The 21,628-nt window shown below is 36.8% G+C and overlaps 1 protein-coding gene across 2 annotated transcripts in view; it reads left to right on the forward strand.

The window, feature by feature from the left end:
* smad6b (SMAD family member 6b) overlaps positions 1 to 15,320 on the forward strand; it is a 48,810-nt gene extending 33,490 nt beyond the window's left edge. For both annotated transcript variants that reach the window (XM_036968828.1, XM_036968827.1), the window contains one exon: positions 14,687 to 15,320. In XM_036968828.1, the coding sequence (XP_036824723.1) occupies positions 14,687 to 15,267 (581 nt within the window). In that variant the 3' untranslated portion in view covers positions 15,268 to 15,320. The remainder of the gene's footprint in view (positions 1 to 14,686) is intronic.
* The last annotated feature ends 6,308 nt before the right edge of the window (positions 15,321 to 21,628 follow it).

Raw genomic sequence — 21,628 nt, forward strand, 5'->3', positions numbered from 1 at the left:
CTAATATGGTATATATAATATCTAATATGGTATATATAATATCTAATATGGTATATATAATATCTAATATGGTATGTTATATGTAATATCTAATATGGTATATGTAATATCTAATATGGTATATATAATATCTAATATGGTATGTTATATGTAATATCTAATATGGTATATATAATATCTAATATGGAATGTTATATGTAATATCTAATATGGTATATATAATATCTAATATGGTATGGTATATATAATATCTAATATGGTATATATAATATCTAATATTCTATGTTATATGTAATATCTAATATGGAATGTTATATGTAATATCTAATATGGTATATATAATATCTAATATGGTATATGTAATATCTAATATGGTATGGTATATGTAATATCTAATATGGTATATATAATATCTAATATGGTATATATAATATCTAATATGGTATGTTATATGTAATATCTAATATGGTACATATAATATCTAATATGGTATATATAATATCTAATATGGTATATGTAATATCTAATATGGTATATGTAATATCTAATATGGAATGTTATATGTAATATCTAATATGGTATATATAATATCTAATATGGTATATGTAATATCTAATATGGTATGGTATATGTAATATCTAATATGGTATATATAATATCTAATATGGTATATATAATATCTAATATGGTATATATAATATCTAATATGGTATGGTATATGTAATATCTAATATGGTATATATAATATCTAATATGGTATATATAATATCTAATATGGTATATGTAATATCTAATATGGTATATGTAATATCTAATATGGAATGTTATATGTAATATCTAATATGGTATATATAATATCTAATATGGTATATGTAATATCTAATATGGTATATATAATATCTAATATGGTATATGTAATATCTAATATGGTATATATAATATCTAATATGGTATATATAATATCTAATATGGTATATATAATATCTAATATGGTATGGTATATGTAATATGGTATATATAATATCTAATATGGTATATATAATATCTAATATGGTATATATAATATATAATATGGTATGGTATATGTAATATCTAATATGGTATATATAATATCTAATATGGTATGTTATATGTAATATCTAATATGGTATGGTATATGTAATATCTAATATGGTATATATAATATCTAATATGGTATATGTAATATCTAATATGGTATGGTATATATAATATCTAATATGGTATGGTATATATAATATCTAATATGGTATATATAATATCTAATATGGTATATATAATATCTAATATGGTATATCTAATATCTAATATGGTATGGTATATCTAATATGGTATATATAATATCTAATATGGTATATATAATATCTAATATGGTATGATATATGTAATATCTAGTATGGTATATATAATATCTATAATCGTATGGTATATGTAATATCTAGTATGGTATATATAATATCTAATATGGTATATATAATATCTAATATGGTATGGTATATGTAATATCTAGTATGGTATATATAATATCTAATATGGTATGGTATATGTAATATCTAATATTGTATGGTATATGTAATATCTAGTATGGTATATGTAATATCTAATATGGTATGGTATATCTAATATCTAATATGGTATATATAATATCTAATATGGTATATCTAATATCTAATATGGTATATATAATATCTAAAATGGTATGGTATATATAAATATCTAATATGGTATGGTATATATAATATCTATAATCGTATGGTATATGTAATATCTAGTATGGTATATATAATATCTAATATGGTATATATTATATATAATATTGTATGGTATATGTAATATCTAGTATGGTATATAAAATATCTAATATGGTATATATAATATCTAATATGGTATATATAATATCTAATATGTTATGGTATATGTAATATCTAGTATGGTATATGTAATATCTAATATGGTATGGTATATCTAATATCTAATATGGTATATATAATATCTAATATGGTATATCTAATATCTAATATGGTATATATAATATCTAATATGGTATATCTAATATCTAATATGGTATATATAATATCTAAAATGGTATGGTATATATAATATCTAAAATGGTATGGTATATATAATATCTAATATGGTATGGTATATCTAATATGGTATATATAATATCTAATATGGTATATCTAATATCTAATATGGTATATATAATATCTAATATGGTATGGTATATCTAATATCTAATATGGTATATCTAATATCTAATATGGTATATATAATATATAATATGGTATATATAATATCTAATATGGTATATATAATATCTAATATGGTATATATAATATCTAATATGGTATGGTATATCTAATATGGTATATCTAATATCTAATATGGTATATCTAATATCTAATATGGTATATCTAATATCTAATATGGTATATATAATATCTAATATGGTATATCTAATATCTAATATGGTATATATAATATCTAATATGGTATGGTATATCTAATATCTAATATGGTATATCTAATATCTAATATGGTATATATAATATCTAATATGGTATATATAATATCTAATATGGTATGGTATATGTAATATCTAATATGGTATATGTAATATCTAATATGGTATATATAATATCTAATATGGTATGGTATATATAATATCTAATATGGTATGGTATATATAATATCTAATATGGTATACATAATATCTAATATGGTATGGTATATGTAATATCTAATATGATATATGTAATATCTAATATGGTATATATAATATCTAATATGGTATGGTATATATAATATCTAATATGGTATACATAATATCTAATATGGTATGGTATATGTAATATCTAATATGGTATATGTAATATCTAATATGGTATATATAATATCTAATATGGTATGGTATATGTAATATCTAGTATGGTATATATAATATCTAATATGGTATATATAATATCTAATATGGTATGGTATATATAATATCTAATATGGTATGGTATATGTAATATCTAGTATGGTATATATAATATCTAATATGGTATGGTATATGTAATATCTAATATGATATATGTAATATCTAATATGGTATATATAATATCTAATATGGTATGGTATATGTAATATCTAGTATGGTATATATAATATCTAATATGGTATATATAATATCTAATATGGTATGGTATATGTAATATGGTATATGTAATATCTAATATGGTATATGTAATATCTAATATGGTATGGTATATATAATATCTAATATGGTATATATAATATCTAATATGGTATATATAATATATAATACGGTATGGTATATGGTATGTATGGTATATATAATATGGTATGTATGGTATATATAATATGGTATGGTATGTATGATATATATAATATGGTATGGTGTATATATATGGTATATAATATGGTATGGTATATAATATGGTATGGTATGGTATATATTATGGTATATAATATGGTATATAATATGGTATGTAATATGGTAGGTATGGTATATAATATGGTATATAATATGGTGTGGTATATATAATATGGCATGGTATATAATATGGTATATAATATGGTATATAGTATGGTAGGTATGGTATATACTATGGTATATAATATGGTATGTGTAGTATATATAATATGTTATGGTATATATGGTATATAATATGGTATGGTATATATATGGTATATAATATGGTATGGTATGTATGGTATATAATATTGTATGGTATGTATGGTATATAATATGGTATATATAATATAATATCAAGTGTGGTATATATAATATGGTATGTGTGGTATATATAATATGGTATGGTATGTATGGTATATAATACGGTATGGTATGTATGGTATATAATATGGTATGTGTGATATTAATAATATGGTATGGTATGTATGGTATATAATATGGTATGGTATATATCATATGGTATGGTATATAATATGGTATGGTATGTATGTTATATAATATGGTATGGTATGTATGGTATATATAATATGGTATGGTATATAATATGGTATGGTATATAATATGGTATGGTATGTATGTCATATAATATGGTATGTATGGTATAAATAATATGGTGTGTTATATATAATATGTTATGGTATATATGGTATATAATATGGTATGGTATGTATGGTATATAATATGGTATGGTATATATGGTATATAATATGGTATGGTATGTATGTTATATAATATGGTATGGTATGTATGGTATGGTATATAATATGGTATGGTATGTATGGTACATCATATGGTATGGTATGTATGGTATATATATGGTATATAATATGGTATGGTATATAATATGACATGACATATATATATATATATGGTATGGTATATAATATGGTATGGTATGTATGGTAGATTATATGGTATATAATATGGTATGGTATATAATATGGTATGGTATGTATGGTATATAATATGGTATGGTATATGGTATGGTATATAATATGGTATGGTATGTATGGTATATAATATGGTATGGTATATAATATGATATGGTATATAATATGGTATGGTATGTAATATGGTATGGTATATATAATATGGTTTGGTATGTATGGTATATAATATGATATGGTATGTATGGTATATATAATATGGTATTTATGGTATATAATATGGTATGTATGGTATATATAATATTGTATGGTATGTTTGGTATATCCTATGGTATGTATGTATGGTATATATAATATGATATGATATGTATGGTATATATAATATGGTATGTATGGTATATAATATGGTATGTATGGTATATAATATGGTATGTATGGTATATATAATATGATATGTATGGTATATATAATATGGTATGTATGGTATATAATATGGTATGTATGGTATATAATATGGTATGGTTTATAATATGGTATGGTATATAATATGGTATGTATGGTATATATAATATGGTATGTATGGTATATATAATATGGTATGTGTGGTATATATAATATGGTATGGTATATATATATATATGGTGTATATAATATGGTGTGGTATGTATGGTATATAATATGGTATGGTATATATAATATGGTATGGTATATATAATATGGTATGGTATATATAATATGGTATGTATGGCATATATAATATGGTATATATGGTATATATAATATGGTATGTATGGTATATAATATGGTATGGTATATATAATATGGTATGGTATATATGGTATATATAATATGGTATGGTATATAATATGGTATGGTATATATAATATGGTATGGTATATAATATGGTATGGTATATATGGTATATATAATATGGTATGGTATGTATGGTATATATAATATGGTATGGTATATATAATATGGTATGGTATATAATATGGTATGGTATATATGGTATATATAATATGGTATGGTATGTATGGTATATAATATGGTATGTATGGTATATACTATTTTATTTATTTATTTATTTTACCTTTATTTAACCAGGTAGGCAAGTTGAGAACAAGTTCTCATTTACAATTGCGACCTGGCCAAGATAAAGCAAAGCAGTTCGACAGATACAACAACACAGAGTTACACATGGAGTAAAACAAACATACAGTCAATAATAAAGTATAAACAAGTCTATATACAATGTGAGCAAATGAGGTGAGAAGGGAGGTAAAGGCAATTCTAGATTTAACTTTGGATTGGAGATGTTTGATATGGGTCTGGAAGGAGAGTTTACAGTCTAACCAGACACCTAAGTATTTGTAGTTGTCCACGTATTCTAAGTCAGAGCCGTCCAGAGTAGTGATGTTGGACAGGCGGGTAGGTGCAGGTAGCGATCGGTTGAAGAGCATGCATTTAGTTTTACTTGTATTTAAGAGCAATTGGAGGCCACGGAAGGAGAGTTGTATGGCATTGAAGCTTGCCTGGAGGGTTGTTAACACAGTGTCCAAAGAAGGGCCGGAAGTATACAGAATGGTGTCGTCTGCGTAGAGGTGGATCAGAGACTCACCAGCAGCAAGAGCGACCTCATTGATGTATACAGAGAAGAGAGTCGGTCTAAGAATTGAACCCTGTGGCACCCCCATAGAGACTGCCAGAGGTCCGGACAACAGACCCTCCGATTTGACACACTGAACTCTATCAGAAAAGTAGTTGGTGAACCAGGCGAGGCAATCATTTGAGAAACCAAGGCTGTTGAGTCTGCCGATGAGGAAGTGGTGATTGACAGAGTCGAAAGCCTTGGCCAGATCAATGAATACGGCTGCACAGTAATGTTTCTTATCGATGGTATGACTATGGTATGATATGTATGGTATATATAATATGGTATGGTATGTATGGTATATAATATGGTATGGTATGTATGGTATATATAATATGGTATGGTATGTATGGTATATATAATATGGTATGGTATGTATGGTATATAATATGGTATGTATGGTATATACTATGGTATGATATGTATGGTATATATAATATGGTATGGTATGTATGGTATATAATATGGTATGTATGGTATATTTATTTATTTATTTTATTTTACCTTTATTTAACCAGGTAGGCAAGTTGAGAACAAGTTCTCATTTACAATTGCGACCTGGCCAAGATAAAGCAAAGCAGTTCGACAGATACAACAACACAGAGTTACACATGGAGTAAAACAAACATACAGTCAATAATAAAGTATAAACAAGTCTATATACAATGTGAGCAAATGAGGTGAGAAGGGAGGTAAAGGCAAAAAAAGGCCTTGGTGGCAAGGTAAATACAATATAGCAAGTAAAACACTGGAATGGTAGTTTTGCAATGGAAGAATGTGCAAAGTAGAAATAAAAATAATGGGGTGCAAAGGAGCAAAATAAATAAATAAATTAAATACAGTTGGGAAAGAGGTAGTTGATAGGGCTAAATTATATGTGGGCTATGTACAGGTGCAGTAATCTGTGAGCTGCTCTGACAGTTGGTGCTTAAAGCTAGTGAGGGAGATAAGTGTTTCCAGTTTCAGAGATTTTTGTAGTTCGTTCCAGTCATTGGCAGCAGAGAACTGGAAAGAGAGGCGGCCAAAGAAAGAATTGGTTTTGGGGGTGACTAGAGAGATATACCTGCTGGAGCGTGTGCTACAGGTGGGAGATGCTATGGTGACCAGCGAGCTGAGATAAGGGGGGACTTTACCTAGCAGGGTCTTGTAGATGACATGGAGCCAGTGGGTTTGGCGACGAGTATGAAGCGAGGGCCAGCCAACGAGAGCGTACAGGTCGCAATGGTGGGTAGTGTATGGGGCTTTGGTGACAAAACGGATTGCACTGTGATAGACTGCATCCAGTTTGTTGAGTAGGGTATTGGAGGCTATTTTGTAAATTACATCGCCAAAGTCGAGGATTGGTAGGATGGTCAGTTTTACAAGGGTATGTTTGGCAGCATGAGTGAAGGATGCTTTGTTGCGAAATAGGAAGCCAATTCTAGATTTAACTTTGGATTGGAGATGTTTGATATGGGTCTGGAAGGAGAGTTTACAGTCTAACCAGACACCTAAGTATTTGTAGTTGTCCACGTATTCTAAGTCAGAGCCGTCCAGAGTAGTGATGTTGGACAGGCGGGTAGGTGCAGGTAGTGATCGGTTGAAGAGCATGCATTTAGTTTTACTTGTATTTAAGAGCAGTTGGAGGCCACGGAAGGAGAGTTGTATGGCATTGAAGCTTGCCTGGAGGGTTGTTAACACAGTGTCCAAAGAAGGGCCGGAAGTATACAGAATGGTGTCGTCTGCGTAGAGGTGGATCAGAGACTCACCAGCAGCAAGAGCGACCTCATTGATGTATACAGAGAAGAGAGTCGGTCCAAGAATTGAACCCTGTGGCACCCCCATAGAGACTGCCAGAGGTCCGGACAACAGACCCTCCGATTTGACACACTGAACTCTATCAGAAAAGTAGTTGGTGAACCAGGCGAGGCAATCATTTGAGAAACCAAGGCTGTTGAGTCTGCCGATGAGGAAGTGGTGATTGACAGAGTCGAAAGCCTTGGCCAGATCAATGAATACGGCTGCACAGTAATGTTTCTTATCGATGGTATGACTATGGTATGATATGTATGGTATATATAATATGGTATGGTATGTATGGTATATAATATGGTATGTATGGTATATAATATGGTATGTATGGTATATATAATATGGTATGGTATGTATGGTATATATAATATGGTATGGTATGTATGGTATATAATATGGTATGTATGGTATATACTATGGTATGATATGTATGGTATATATAATATGGTATGGTATGTATGGTATATAATATGGTATGTATGGTATATACTATGGTATGATATGTATGGTATATATAATATGGTATGGTATGTATGGTATATATAATATGGTATGTATGGTATATAATATGGTATGTATGGTATATACTATGGTATGATATGTATGGTATATATAATATGGTATGGTATGTATGGTATATAATATGGTATGTATGGTATATACTATGGTATGATATGTATGGTATATATAATATGGTATGGTATGTATGGTATATAATATGGTATGTATGGTATATAATATGGTATGTATGGTTTATACTATTTTATTTCTTTATTTATTTTACCTTTATTTAACCAGGTAGGCAAGTTGAGAACAAGTTCTCATTTACAATTGCGACCTGGCCAAGATAAAGCAAAGCAGTTCGACAGATACAACAACACAGAGTTACACATGGAGTAAAACAAACATACAGTCAATAATAAAGTATAAACAAGTCTATATACAATGTGAGCAAATGAGGTGAGAAGGGAGGTAAAGGCAAAAAAAGGCCTTGGTGGCAAGGTAAATACAATATAGCAAGTAAAACACTGGAATGGTAGTTTTGCAATGGAAGAATGTGCAAAGTAGAAATAAAAATAATGGGGTGCAAAGGAGCAAAATAAATAAATAAATTAAATACAGTTGGGAAAGAGGTAGTTGATAGGGCTAAATTATATGTGGGCTATGTACAGGTGCAGTAATCTGTGAGCTGCTCTGACAGTTGGTGCTTAAAGCTAGTGAGGGAGATAAGTGTTTCCAGTTTCAGAGATTTTTGTAGTTCGTTCCAGTCATTGGCAGCAGAGAACTGGAAAGAGAGGCGGCCAAAGAAAGAATTGGTTTTGGGGGTGACTAGAGAGATATACCTGCTGGAGCGTGTGCTACAGGTGGGAGATGCTATGGTGACCAGCGAGCTGAGATAAGGGGGGACTTTACCTAGCAGGGTCTTGTAGATGACATGGAGCCAGTGGGTTTGGCGACGAGTATGAAGCGAGGGCCAGCCAACGAGAGCGTACAGGTCGCAATGGTGGGTAGTGTATGGGGCTTTGGTGACAAAACGGATTGCACTGTGATAGACTGCATCCAGTTTGTTGAGTAGGGTATTGGAGGCTATTTTGTAAATTACATCGCCAAAGTCGAGGATTGGTAGGATGGTCAGTTTTACAAGGGTATGTTTGGCAGCATGAGTGAAGGATGCTTTGTTGCGAAATAGGAAGCCAATTCTAGATTTAACTTTGGATTGGAGATGTTTGATATGGGTCTGGAAGGAGAGTTTACAGTCTAACCAGACACCTAAGTATTTGTAGTTGTCCACGTATTCTAAGTCAGAGCCGTCCAGAGTAGTGATGTTGGACAGGCGGGTAGGTGCAGGTAGTGATCGGTTGAAGAGCATGCATTTAGTTTTACTTGTATTTAAGAGCAGTTGGAGGCCACGGAAGGAGAGTTGTATGGCATTGAAGCTTGCCTGGAGGGTTGTTAACACAGTGTCCAAAGAAGGGCCGGAAGTATACAGAATGGTGTCGTCTGCGTAGAGGTGGATCAGAGACTCACCAGCAGCAAGAGCGACCTCATTGATGTATACAGAGAAGAGAGTCGGTCCAAGAATTGAACCCTGTGGCACCCCCATAGAGACTGCCAGAGGTCCGGACAACAGACCCTCAGATTTGACACACTGAACTCTATCAGAGAAGTAGTTGGTGAACCAGGCGAGGCAATCATTTGAGAAACCAAGGCTGTTGAGTCTGCCGATGAGGATGTGGTGATTGACAGAGTCGAAAGCCTTGGCCAGATCAATGAATACGGCTGCACAGTAATGTTTCTTATCGATGGCGGTTAAGATATCGTTTAGGACCTTGAGCGTGGCTGAGGTGCACCCATGACCAGCTCTGAAACCAGATTGCATAGCAGAGAAGGTATGGTGAGATTCAAAATGGTCGGTAATCTGTTTGTTGACTTGGCTTTCGAAGACCTTAGAAAGGCATGGTAGGATAGATATAGGTCTGTAGCAGTTTGGTTCAAGAGTGTCCCCCCCTTTGAAGAGGGGGATGACCGCAGCTGCTTTCCAATCTTTGGGAATCTCAGACGACACGAAAGAGAGGTTGAACAGGCTAGTAATAGGGGTGGCAACAATTTCGGCAGATAATTTTAGAAAGAAAGGGTCCAGATTGTCTAGCCCGGCTGATTTGTAGGGGTCCAGATTTTGCAGCTCTTTCAGAACATCAGCTGAATGGATTTGGGAGAAGGAGAAATGGGGAAGGCTTGGGCGAGTTGCTGTTGGGGGTGCAGTGCTGTTGACAGGGGTAGGAGTAGCCAGGTGGAAAGCATGGCCAGCAGTAGAAAAATGCTTATTGAAATTTTCAATTATGGTGGATTTATCAGTGGTGACAGTGTTTCCTATCTTCAGTGCAGTGGGCAGCTGGGAGGAGGTGTTCTTATTCTCCATGGACTTTACAGTGTCCCAGAACTTTTTTGAGTTAGTGTTGCAAGAAGCAAATTTCTGCTTGAAAAAGCTAGCCTTGGCTTTTCTAACTGCCTGTGTATAATGGTTTCTAGCTTCCCTGAACAGCTGCATATCACGGGGGCTGTTCGATGCTAATGCAGAACGCCATAGGACGTTTTTGTGTTGATTAAGGGCAGTCAGGTCTGGGGAGAACCAAGGGCTATATCTGTTCCTGGTTCTAAATTTCTTGAATGGGGCATGTTTATTTAAGATGGTTAGGAAGGCATTTTTAAAAAATATCCAGGCATCCTCTACTGACGGGATGAGGTCAATATCCTTCCAGGATACCCCGGCCAGGTCGATTAGAAAGGCCTGCTCGCTGAAGTGTTTCAGGGAGCGTTTTACAGTGATGAGAGGAGGTCGTTTGACCGCTGACCCATTACGGATGCAGGCAATGAGGCAGTGATCGCTGAGATCTTGGTTGAAGACAGCAGAGGTGTATTTAGAGGGGAAGTTGGTTAGGATGATATCTATGAGGGTGCCCGTGTTTAAGGCTTTGGGGAGGTACCTGGTAGGTTCATTGATAATTTGTGTGAGATTGAGGGCATCAAGTTTAGATTGTAGGATGGCTGGGGTGTTAAGCATGTTCCAGTTTAGGTCGCCTAGCAGCACGAGCTCTGAAGATAGATGGGGGGCAATCAGTTCACATATGGTGTCCAGAGCACAGCTGGGGGCAGAGGGTGGTCTATAGCAGGCGGCAACGGTGAGAGACTTGTTTTTAGAAAGGTGGATTTTTAAAAGTAGAAGTTCAAATTGTTTGGGTACAGACCTGGATAGTAGGACAGAACTCTGCAGGCTATCTTTGCAGTAAATTGCAACACCGCCCCCTTTGGCAGTTCTATCTTGTCTGAAAATGTTGTAGTTTGGAATTAAAATGTCTGAATTTTTGGTGGTCTTCCTAAGCCAGGATTCAGACACAGCTAGAACATCCGGGTTGGCAGAGTGTGCTAAAGCAGTGAATAGAACAAACTTAGGGAGGAGGCTTCTAATGTTAACATGCATGAAACCAAGGCTATTACGGTTACAGAAGTCGTCAAAAGAGAGCGCCTGGGGAATAGGAGTGGAGCGAGGCACTGCAGGGCCTGGATTCACCTCTACATCGCCAGAGGAACATAGGAGGAGTAGAATAAGGGTGCGACTAAAAGCAATAAGAATTGGTCGTCTAGAACGTCTGGAACAGAGAGTAAAAGGAGGTTTCTGGGGGCGATAAAATAGCATCAAGGTATAATGTACAGACAAAGGTAAGGTAGGATGTGAATACAGTGGAGGTAAACCTAGGTATTGAGTGATGAAGAGAGAGATATTGTCTCTAGAAACATCATTGAAACCAGGAGATGTCATTATATACTATGGTATGATATGTATGGTATATATAATATGGTATGGTATGTCTGGTATATAATATGATCCTGTGTGGCTCAGTTGGTTAGAGCGTGTCACTAACTAGGGTCCGGGGAGTGATTTCTTTAGGGACTAATTAAATGTGTACTACTCTACAGTACGTCTTAAGTTTGCATCTCTCTCCCTCCTTCCCCCTCTCCCTCTCTCTCCCTCCCTCCCTACCCCTCTCTCTCCCTCCTTCCCCCTCTCCCTCTCTCTCCCTCCCTCCCTATCCTCCTCTCTCTCTCCCTCCCTCCCTCTCTCTCCCTCCTTCCCCCTCTCCCTCTCTCTCCCTCCCTCCCAGCCCCCTCTCTCTCCCTCCCTACCCCCATCTCTCTCCCTCCCTCCCCCTCTCCCTCCCTCCCTCTCTCCCTACCTCCCTCTCTCTCCCTCCCTCCCTACCCCTCTCTCTCCCTCCTTCCCCCTCTCCCTCCCCCGCTCCCCCGCTCCCTCCCTACCTACCTCTCTCTCCCTCCCTCCCCCCCTCTCCCTCTCTCCCTATCTCCCTCTCTCCCCCTCCCTCTCTCCCTCCCTCCCCCTTACCTCCCTCTTTCCCTACCTCCCTCTCCCTCCCTCTCTCCCTCCTTCCCTGCCCCTCCCTCCTGCCCTCCCAGATGTTATTAAGTCTCCAGACATTTTCAAGTCATAGTTTTATAGTGTAATATTGTTATAGTGTCATAGTGTAATAGTGTCATAGTGTTATAGTGTCATAGTGTCATAGTGTCATAGTGTTATAGTGTTATAGTGTCATAGTGTTATAGTGTTATAGTGTCATAGTGTTATAGTGTTATAGTGTAATAGTGTAATAGTGTCATAGTGTTATAGTGTCATAGTGTTATAGTGTTATAGTGTTATAGTGTCATAGTGTCATAGTGTCATAGTGTCATAGTGTGATAGTGTCATAGTGTTATAGTGTTATAGTGTCATAGTGTCATAGTGTTATAGTGTCATAGTGTAATAGTGTAATAGTGTCATAGTGTTATAGTGTCATAGTGTAGTAGTGTCATAGTGTTATAGTGTAGTAGTGCCATAGTGTAATAGTGTTATAGTGTTATAGTGTTATAGTGTTATAGTGTCATAGTGTTATAGTGTCATAGTGTTATAGTGTAGTAGTGCCATAGTGTAATAGTGTTATAGTGTTATAGTGTTATAGTGTTATAGTGTCATAGTGTTATAGTGTTATAGTGTAGTAGTGTTATAGTGTTATAGTGGCATAGTGTTATAGTGTCATAGTGTTATAGTGTTATAGTGTCATAGTGTCATAGTGTAGTAGTGTCATAGTGTAGTAGTGTTATAGTGTTATAGTGTCATAGTGTAGTAGTGTAATAGTGTCATAGTGTAATAGTGTGATAGTGTTATAGTGTCATAGTGTTATAGTGTTATAGTGTCATAGTGTAGTAGTGTAATAGTGTCATAGTGTAATAGTGTCATAGTGTCATAGTGTTATAGTGTAGTAGTGTCATAGTGTAATAGTGTGATAGTGTGATAGTGTTATAGTGTCATAGTGTCATAGTGTCATAGTGTTATAGTGTAGTAGTGTCATAGTGTAATAGTGTGATAGTGTGATAGTGTTATAGTGTCATAGTGTTATAGTGTTATAGTGTCATAGTGTAGTAGTGTAATAGTGTCATAGTGTCATAGTGTCATAGTGTTATAGTGTCATAGTGTTATAGTGTTATAGTGTTATTTCAGTGATAATACCCGAGAAGCCAGTGTCTGTAGGATTTATCGTCACTGGTGTTGTTAGGCCCCGAAACCATGTCAATATATCCTCCAAACACCCGCTTCTCGGGCTACCAACAATATTCAAATAATGATTTACATATTTTAATTAAAAATGCTATTTTGATTAATTTATTCATACTATTTCATCCTTTTACCAGATATAGTCACCACACAATTCTAGGGTTGCTTCCCAAGCCGGCTGGTCATTCGTTCTATCGGGTCGGTTGCAAGAGACATGTGTTGACTCGTCAGGACCCTGTTGTTCAGAGGAGCTAGCCAACGACACAGCTAACACAATCACTTCAAACTGAAGCTGGAAAGACTGAAAACTAGCTACACTTTGTTTCATTTGTACCTCTTTTTTCCCATGTATATTTCTTTGTGTATATCCGTAAAAAATTATGCCAGCTGTTTCATCATTTCAACTGGCTGAGAAATGCTGCCTGCAGGTCTGTCTCATCCCGACTCCCGACACGCTCATTATTATTACTAGTGACCCACCTCACCAACATCCGGTGAAATTGCAGATCGCGAAATTCAAAATACAAGAATCGTGATATTAAACATTCATGAACATACACGTGTCCTACATCATTTAAAAGCTTAACTTCTTGTTAATCCAACCGCGTTGTCAGATTTCAAAAAGGCTTTACGGCGAAAGCATACCATGCGATTATCTGAGGACATACAAAAGCATTAAAAACATTTTCCAAACCAGCAGAGGCGTCACAAAAGTCAGAAATAATAAACTGTCTCTCTCTCTCCTCCAGATGCCAGTGTGTCCCCGGACGGATCCAAGCAGAGCCAGTGGTGTCACATGGCCTACTGGGAACACCGTGAGCGCGTGGGCCGTCTCTACCCGGTCTACCACACCTCCGTCTCTGTCTTCTACGATCTACCTCAGGGGACCGGCTTCTGTCTGGGCCAGCTCAGCCTCCACGATAACCATCAACCCTGTTCCACAGACCACCCCCGCTTCCGTACCGTCCAGCGCACACGCGCCAAGATCGGTTACGGTATCCTCCTCAGTAAAGAACCGGACGGGGTGTGGGCCTATAACCGGAGTCAACACCCCATCTTTGTGAATTCCCCCACCCTGGATGTTCCTGGGAGCAGGAGTCTGGTTGTGAGGAAGGTGATGTCAGGATATTCTATCAGGGTGTTTGACTGGGAGAGATCCACCATGTTGAGGAGCTTGCAGCACGCTGACCCTATAGAGCTGCTAGAGGGCCCCTATGATCCTAACAGTGTGAGGATTAGCTTCGCTAAGGGATGGGGCCCCTGCTATTCCAGACAGTTTATTACATCATGCCCCTGCTGGCTGGAGATACTGCTCAACACACACACATAATACAGAGAGAGAATGAGAGAGAGAGAGAGAATGAGAGCAAGAGAGAGAGAGAATGAGACACAGAGAGATAGAATGAGAGAAAGAGAGAGAGAATGAGACAGAGAGAGAGAGAGAGAATGAGACAGAGCGAGAGAGAGAGAGAGATAGAATGAGAGCAAGAGAGAGAGAATGAGACAGAGAGAGATAGAATGAGAGAAAGAGAGAGAGAGACAGAGAGAGTTAGAATGAGAGAGAGAGAGAGAGAGAGAATGAGACAGAGAGAGAGAGAGAGAGAGAGAATGAGAGCAAGAGAGAGAGAGAATGAGACACAGACAGATAGAATGAGAGAAAGAGAGAGAGAATGAGACAGGGAGAGAGAGAGAGAGAATGAGACAGAGAGAGAGAGATAGAGAGATAGAATGAGAGCAAGAGAGAGAGAGAGAATGAGACACAGAGAGATAGAATGAGAGAAAGAGAGAGAGAGAATGAGACAGAGAGAGATAGAAAGAGAGAGAGAGAGAAAGAGAGATAGAATGAGAGAGAGAGAGAGAGAATGAGACAGAGATAGATTGAGAGAAAGAGAGAGAGAGAGATATAATGAGAGAGAGAGAGAGAGAGAGAGAGAGAGAGAATGAGACAGAGAGAGAGAGAGAGAATGAGACAGAGAGAGAGAATGAGACAGAGAGAGAGAGATGGAATGAGAGAGAGAGAGAGAGAGAGAGAGAGATGGAATGAGAGAGAGAGAGCGAGAAAGAGAGAGCGAGAGACTATACCACATTTCATCTACCTAGATTTAATATAAAGTTTTATATATTATATCAAACATATATATTATACTGTAAGTAAATATATATTAGACTGTAAATAAATATATATTAGACTGTAAATAAATATATATTATACTGTAAATAAATATATATTATACTGTAAAAACGGGCTCTTTACAGTGTCGTTATTTATGTGTGGACAAGAAGAAAGAAACAGAACTTGCACTATATACACTACCAGTCTACTAGTTATATACACTACCAGTCTACTAGTTATATATAGTACCAGTCTACTAGTTATATACACTACCAGTCTACTAGTTATATACACTACCAGTCTACTAGTTATATACACTACCAGTCTACTAGTTATATACACTACCAGTCTACTAGTTATATACACTACCAGTCTACTAGTTATATACACTACCAGTCTACTAGTTATATACACTACCAGTCTACTAGTTATATACACTACCAGTCTACTAGTTATATACACTACCAGTCTACTAGTTATATACACTACCAGTCTACTAGTTATATACGCTACCAGTCTACTAGTTATATACACTACCAGTCTACTAGTTATATACACTACCAGTCTACTAGTTATATACACTACCAGTCTACTAGTTATATACACTACCAGTCTACTAGTTATATACACTACCAGTCTACTAGTTATATACACTACCAGTCTACCAGTTATATACAGTACCAGTCTACTAGTTACATACACTACCAGTCTACTAGTTATATACACTACCAGTCTACTAGTTATATACACTACCAGTCTACTAGTTATATACACTACCAGTCTACTAGTTATATACACTACCAGTCTACTAGTTATATACACTACCAGTCTACTAGTTATATACAGTACCAGTCTACTAGTTATATACACTACCAGTCTACTAGTTATATACACTACCAGTCTACTAGTTATATACACTACCAGTCTACTAGTTATATACACTACCAGACTACTAGTTATATACACTACCAGTCTACTAGTTATATACAGTACCAGTCTACTAGTTATATACACTACCAGTCTACTAGTTATATATAGTACCAGTCTACTAGTTATATACACTACCAGTCTACTAGTTATATATACTACCAGTCTACTAGTTATATACACTACCAGTCTACTAGTTATATATAGTACCAGTCTATATACACTACCAGTCTACTAGTTATATACAGTACCAGTCTAGTAGTTATATATAGTACCAGTCTACTAGTTATATATAGTACCAGTCTACTAGTTATATACACTACCAGTCTACTAGTTATATACACTACCAGTCTACTAGTTATATACACTACCAGTCTACCAGTTATATACACTACCAGTCTACTAGTTATATACACTACCAGTCTACCAGTTATATACACTACCAGTCTACTAGTTATATACACTACCAGTCTACTAGTTATATACACTACCAGTCTACCAGTTATATACAGTACCAGTCTACTAGTTATATACACTACCAGTCTACTAGTTATATACACTACCAGTCTACTAGTTATATACACTACCAGTCTACTAGTTATATATAGTACCAGTCTACTAGTTATATACACTACCAGTCTACTAGTTATATACAGTACCAGTCTACTAGTTATATACACTACCAGTCTACTAGTTATATACACTACCAGTCTACTAGTTATATATAGTACCAGTCTACTAGTTGTATATAATACCAGTCTACTAGTTATATACACTACCAGTCTACTAGTTATATACACTACCAGTCTACTAGTTATATACACTACCAGTCTACTAGTTATATACACTACCAGTCTACTAGTTATATATAGTACCAGTCTACTAGTTATATATAGTACCAGTCTACTAGTTATATACACTACCAGTCTACTAGTTATATACACTACCAGTGTACTAGTTATATACACTACCAGTCTACTAGTTATATACAGTACCAGTCTACTAGTTATATACACTACCAGTCTACTAGTTATATACAGTACCAGTCTACTAGTTATATACACTATCAGTCTACTAGTTATATATAGTACCAGTCTACTAGTCATATACACTACCAGTTTTTCTAGCTTTATACAATATCAGTCTACTAGTTAGTGGGTTCTAGTCCAGGCTTTGCCTCAGTCGGCCAAGACCAGGAGACCCATGGGGTGGCGCACATTTGCCCTGCGTCGTCCGGGTCAGGGGAGGGTTTGGCCGGCAGGGATGTCCCATCGCGTACTTGCGTACTAGCATCTCCTGTGGTGGGCTGGGGGCGCAGTGCACGCTGACATGGTCGCCAGCTGCACTTGTGTTCCATTGGTGTGGCTGGCTTCCGGGGTAAGCCGGCCAAGAAGCAGTGCGGCTTGGTTGGGTTGTGTTTCGGGGGACGCACGGCTCTCGACCTTCGCCTCTTTCAAGAGACTCCCGGGAGTCCGTACAGGAAGCTAAAGAAATGTGGATTGTCACCTAAAACCCTCACAAATTTTTCACCGCTTGGTACGGCAACTGCACCGCCCACAACCGCAACGCTCTCCAGAGGATGGTATGGTCTGCCCAACGCATCACCGTGGGAAAACTACCTGCCCTCCTGGACACCTATAGCCCCAATGTCACAGGAACGCCAAAAATATTGTCAATGACATCAACCACCTTAGCCACTCCCTGTTCCCACGCTATCATCTAGATGGCAAGGTCAGTACAGTTGTATCAAAGCTGGGACTGAAAAACAACTTCTATCTCAAGGCCATCAGATTGTTAAACAGCCATCACTAGCACATTAGAGGCTGCTGCCTACATACAGACTTGAAATCATTGGACACTTTAATACATGGAACACTAGTCACTTTAATAATGTTCACATATCTGGCATTACTCAACTCATATATATATACTGTATTATATACTATTCTACTGTATCTTAGTCCATTCCGCTCTGACATCGCTCGTCCACATGTATATAGTCTTAATTCATTCCTACTTAGATTTGTGTGTATTGGGTGTATGTTGTGTAATTTGTTAGATATTACTGCACGGTCGGGAGCACATTTTGCTACATCCGCAAAAACATGTGCTAATCACGTGTGTGTGACCAATAACATGTGCTAATCACGTGTGTGTGACCAATAACATGTGCTAATCACGTGTGTGTGACCAATAACATCTGCTAATCACGTGTGTGTGACCAATAACATCTGCTAATCACGTGTGTGTGACCAATAACATCTGCTAATCACATGTGTGTGACCAATAACATCTGCTAATCACGTGTGTGTGACCAATAACATCTGCTAATCACGTGTGTGTGACCAATAACATCTGCTAATCACGTGTGTGTGACCAATAACATCTGCTAATCACGTGTGTGTGACCAATAACATCTGCTAATCACGTGTGTGTGACCAATAACATGTGCTAATCACGTGTGTGTGACCAATAACATCTGCTAATCACGTGTGTGTGACCAATAACATCTGCTAATCACGTGTGTGTGACCAATAACATCTGCTAATCACGTGTGTGTGACCAATAACATCTGCTAATCACGTGTGTGTGACCAATAACATCTGCTAATCACGTGTGTGTGACCAATAACATCTGCTAATCACGTGTGTGTGACCAATAACATCTGCTAATCACGTGTGTGTGACCAATAACATCTGCTAATCACGTGTGTGTGACCAAAAACATCTGCTAATCACGTGTGTGTGACCAATAACATCTGCTAATCACGTGTGTGTGACCAATAACATCTGCTAATCACGTGTGTGTGACCAATAACATCTGCTAATCACGTGTGTGTGTGACCAATAACATCTGCTAATCACGTGTGTGTGTGACCAATAACATGTGCTAATCACGTGTGTGTGTGACCAATAACATCTGCTGTCAAAAAATAATGCTCTACATAGGGGGAAAAGGGTGCTATTTGGGACAGAAAAATAATATGAATTACACCTACAGTAATGTGGATGCAGCAGTTCTTAGCAGTGGTTTTTAGTCATGTCATTTATGAGTCGACTATGAGACTGACCCCGTCACCATTCCACATCTATACATGTTGTAGTAATGTAAGATAGCCACTGGGTGGCGATAAACAACCTTTCATAGAGACATCAAAAAGGCTTTCAACTGTGATGATCTTTATGACTGAACGATTTCTAAATGAAGTGAGGTGTGGAAAACATGGAAACCACAGGGTTGTAGACAGCATCTCACAACTGAAGAATGACAACAACAATAACAACAAACGGAATCACAACAACAACAAACGGAATCACAACAACAACAAACGGAATCACGACAACGACAAACGGAATCACAACAACAACAAAAAACGGAATCACAACAACAAACGGAATCACGACAACAACAAACGGAATCACAACAACAACAAACAGAATCACGACAACAACAAACAGAATCACAACAACAACAAACAGAATCACAACAACAACAAAAAACGAAATCACAACAACAAACGGAATCACGACAACAACAAACGGAATCACGAAAACAAACAGAATCACAACAACAAAAACGCCACCACCACCATGCTGACCCCAAACCATCACACTACCACCACCATGCTGACCCCAAACCATCACACTACCACCACCATGCTGACCCCAACCATCACACTACCACCACCATGCTGACCCCAAACCATCGCACTACCACCACCATGCTGGACCCCAAACCATCACACTACCACAACCATGCTGACCCCAAACCATCACACTACCACCACCATGCTGACCCCAAACCATCACACTACCACCACCATGCTGACCCCAAACCATCACAATACCACCACCATGCTGGACCCCAAACCATCACACTACCACCACCATGCTGACCCCAACCATCACACTACCACCACCATGCTGACCCCAAACCATCGCACTACCACCACCATGCTGGACCCCAAACCATCACACTACCACCACCATGCTGGACCCCAAACCATCACACTACCACCACCATGCTGGACCCCAAACCATCACACTACCACCACCATGCTGACCCCAAACCATCACACTACCACCACCATGCTGACCCCAAACCATCACACTACCACCACCATGCTGACCCCAAACCATCACAATACCACCACCATGCTGACCCCAAACCATCTCTACCACCACCATGCTGGACCCCAAACCATCACACTACCACCACCATGCTGACCCCAAACCATCACACTACCACCACCATACTGACCCCAAACCATCACACTACCACCACCATGCTGGACCCCAAACCACCACACTACCACCACCATGCTGACCCCAAACCATCACACTACCACCACCATGCTGGACCCCAAATCATCACACTACCACCACCATGCTGGACCCCAAACCATCACACTACCACCACCATGCTGACCCCAAACCATCACACTACCACCACCATGCTGGAACCCAAACCACCACACTACCACCACCATGCTGACCCCAAACAATCACACTACCACCACCATGCTGGACCCCAAACCATCACAATACCACCACCATGCTGGACCCCAAACCATCACACTACCACCACCATGCTGACCCCAAACCATCACACTACCACCACCATACTGACCCCAAACCATCACACTACCACC

The sequence above is a fragment of the Oncorhynchus mykiss genome, chromosome 30 (genome assembly GCF_013265735.2).
Source record: "Oncorhynchus mykiss isolate Arlee chromosome 30, USDA_OmykA_1.1, whole genome shotgun sequence".
NCBI lineage: Eukaryota > Metazoa > Chordata > Actinopteri > Salmoniformes > Salmonidae > Oncorhynchus > Oncorhynchus mykiss.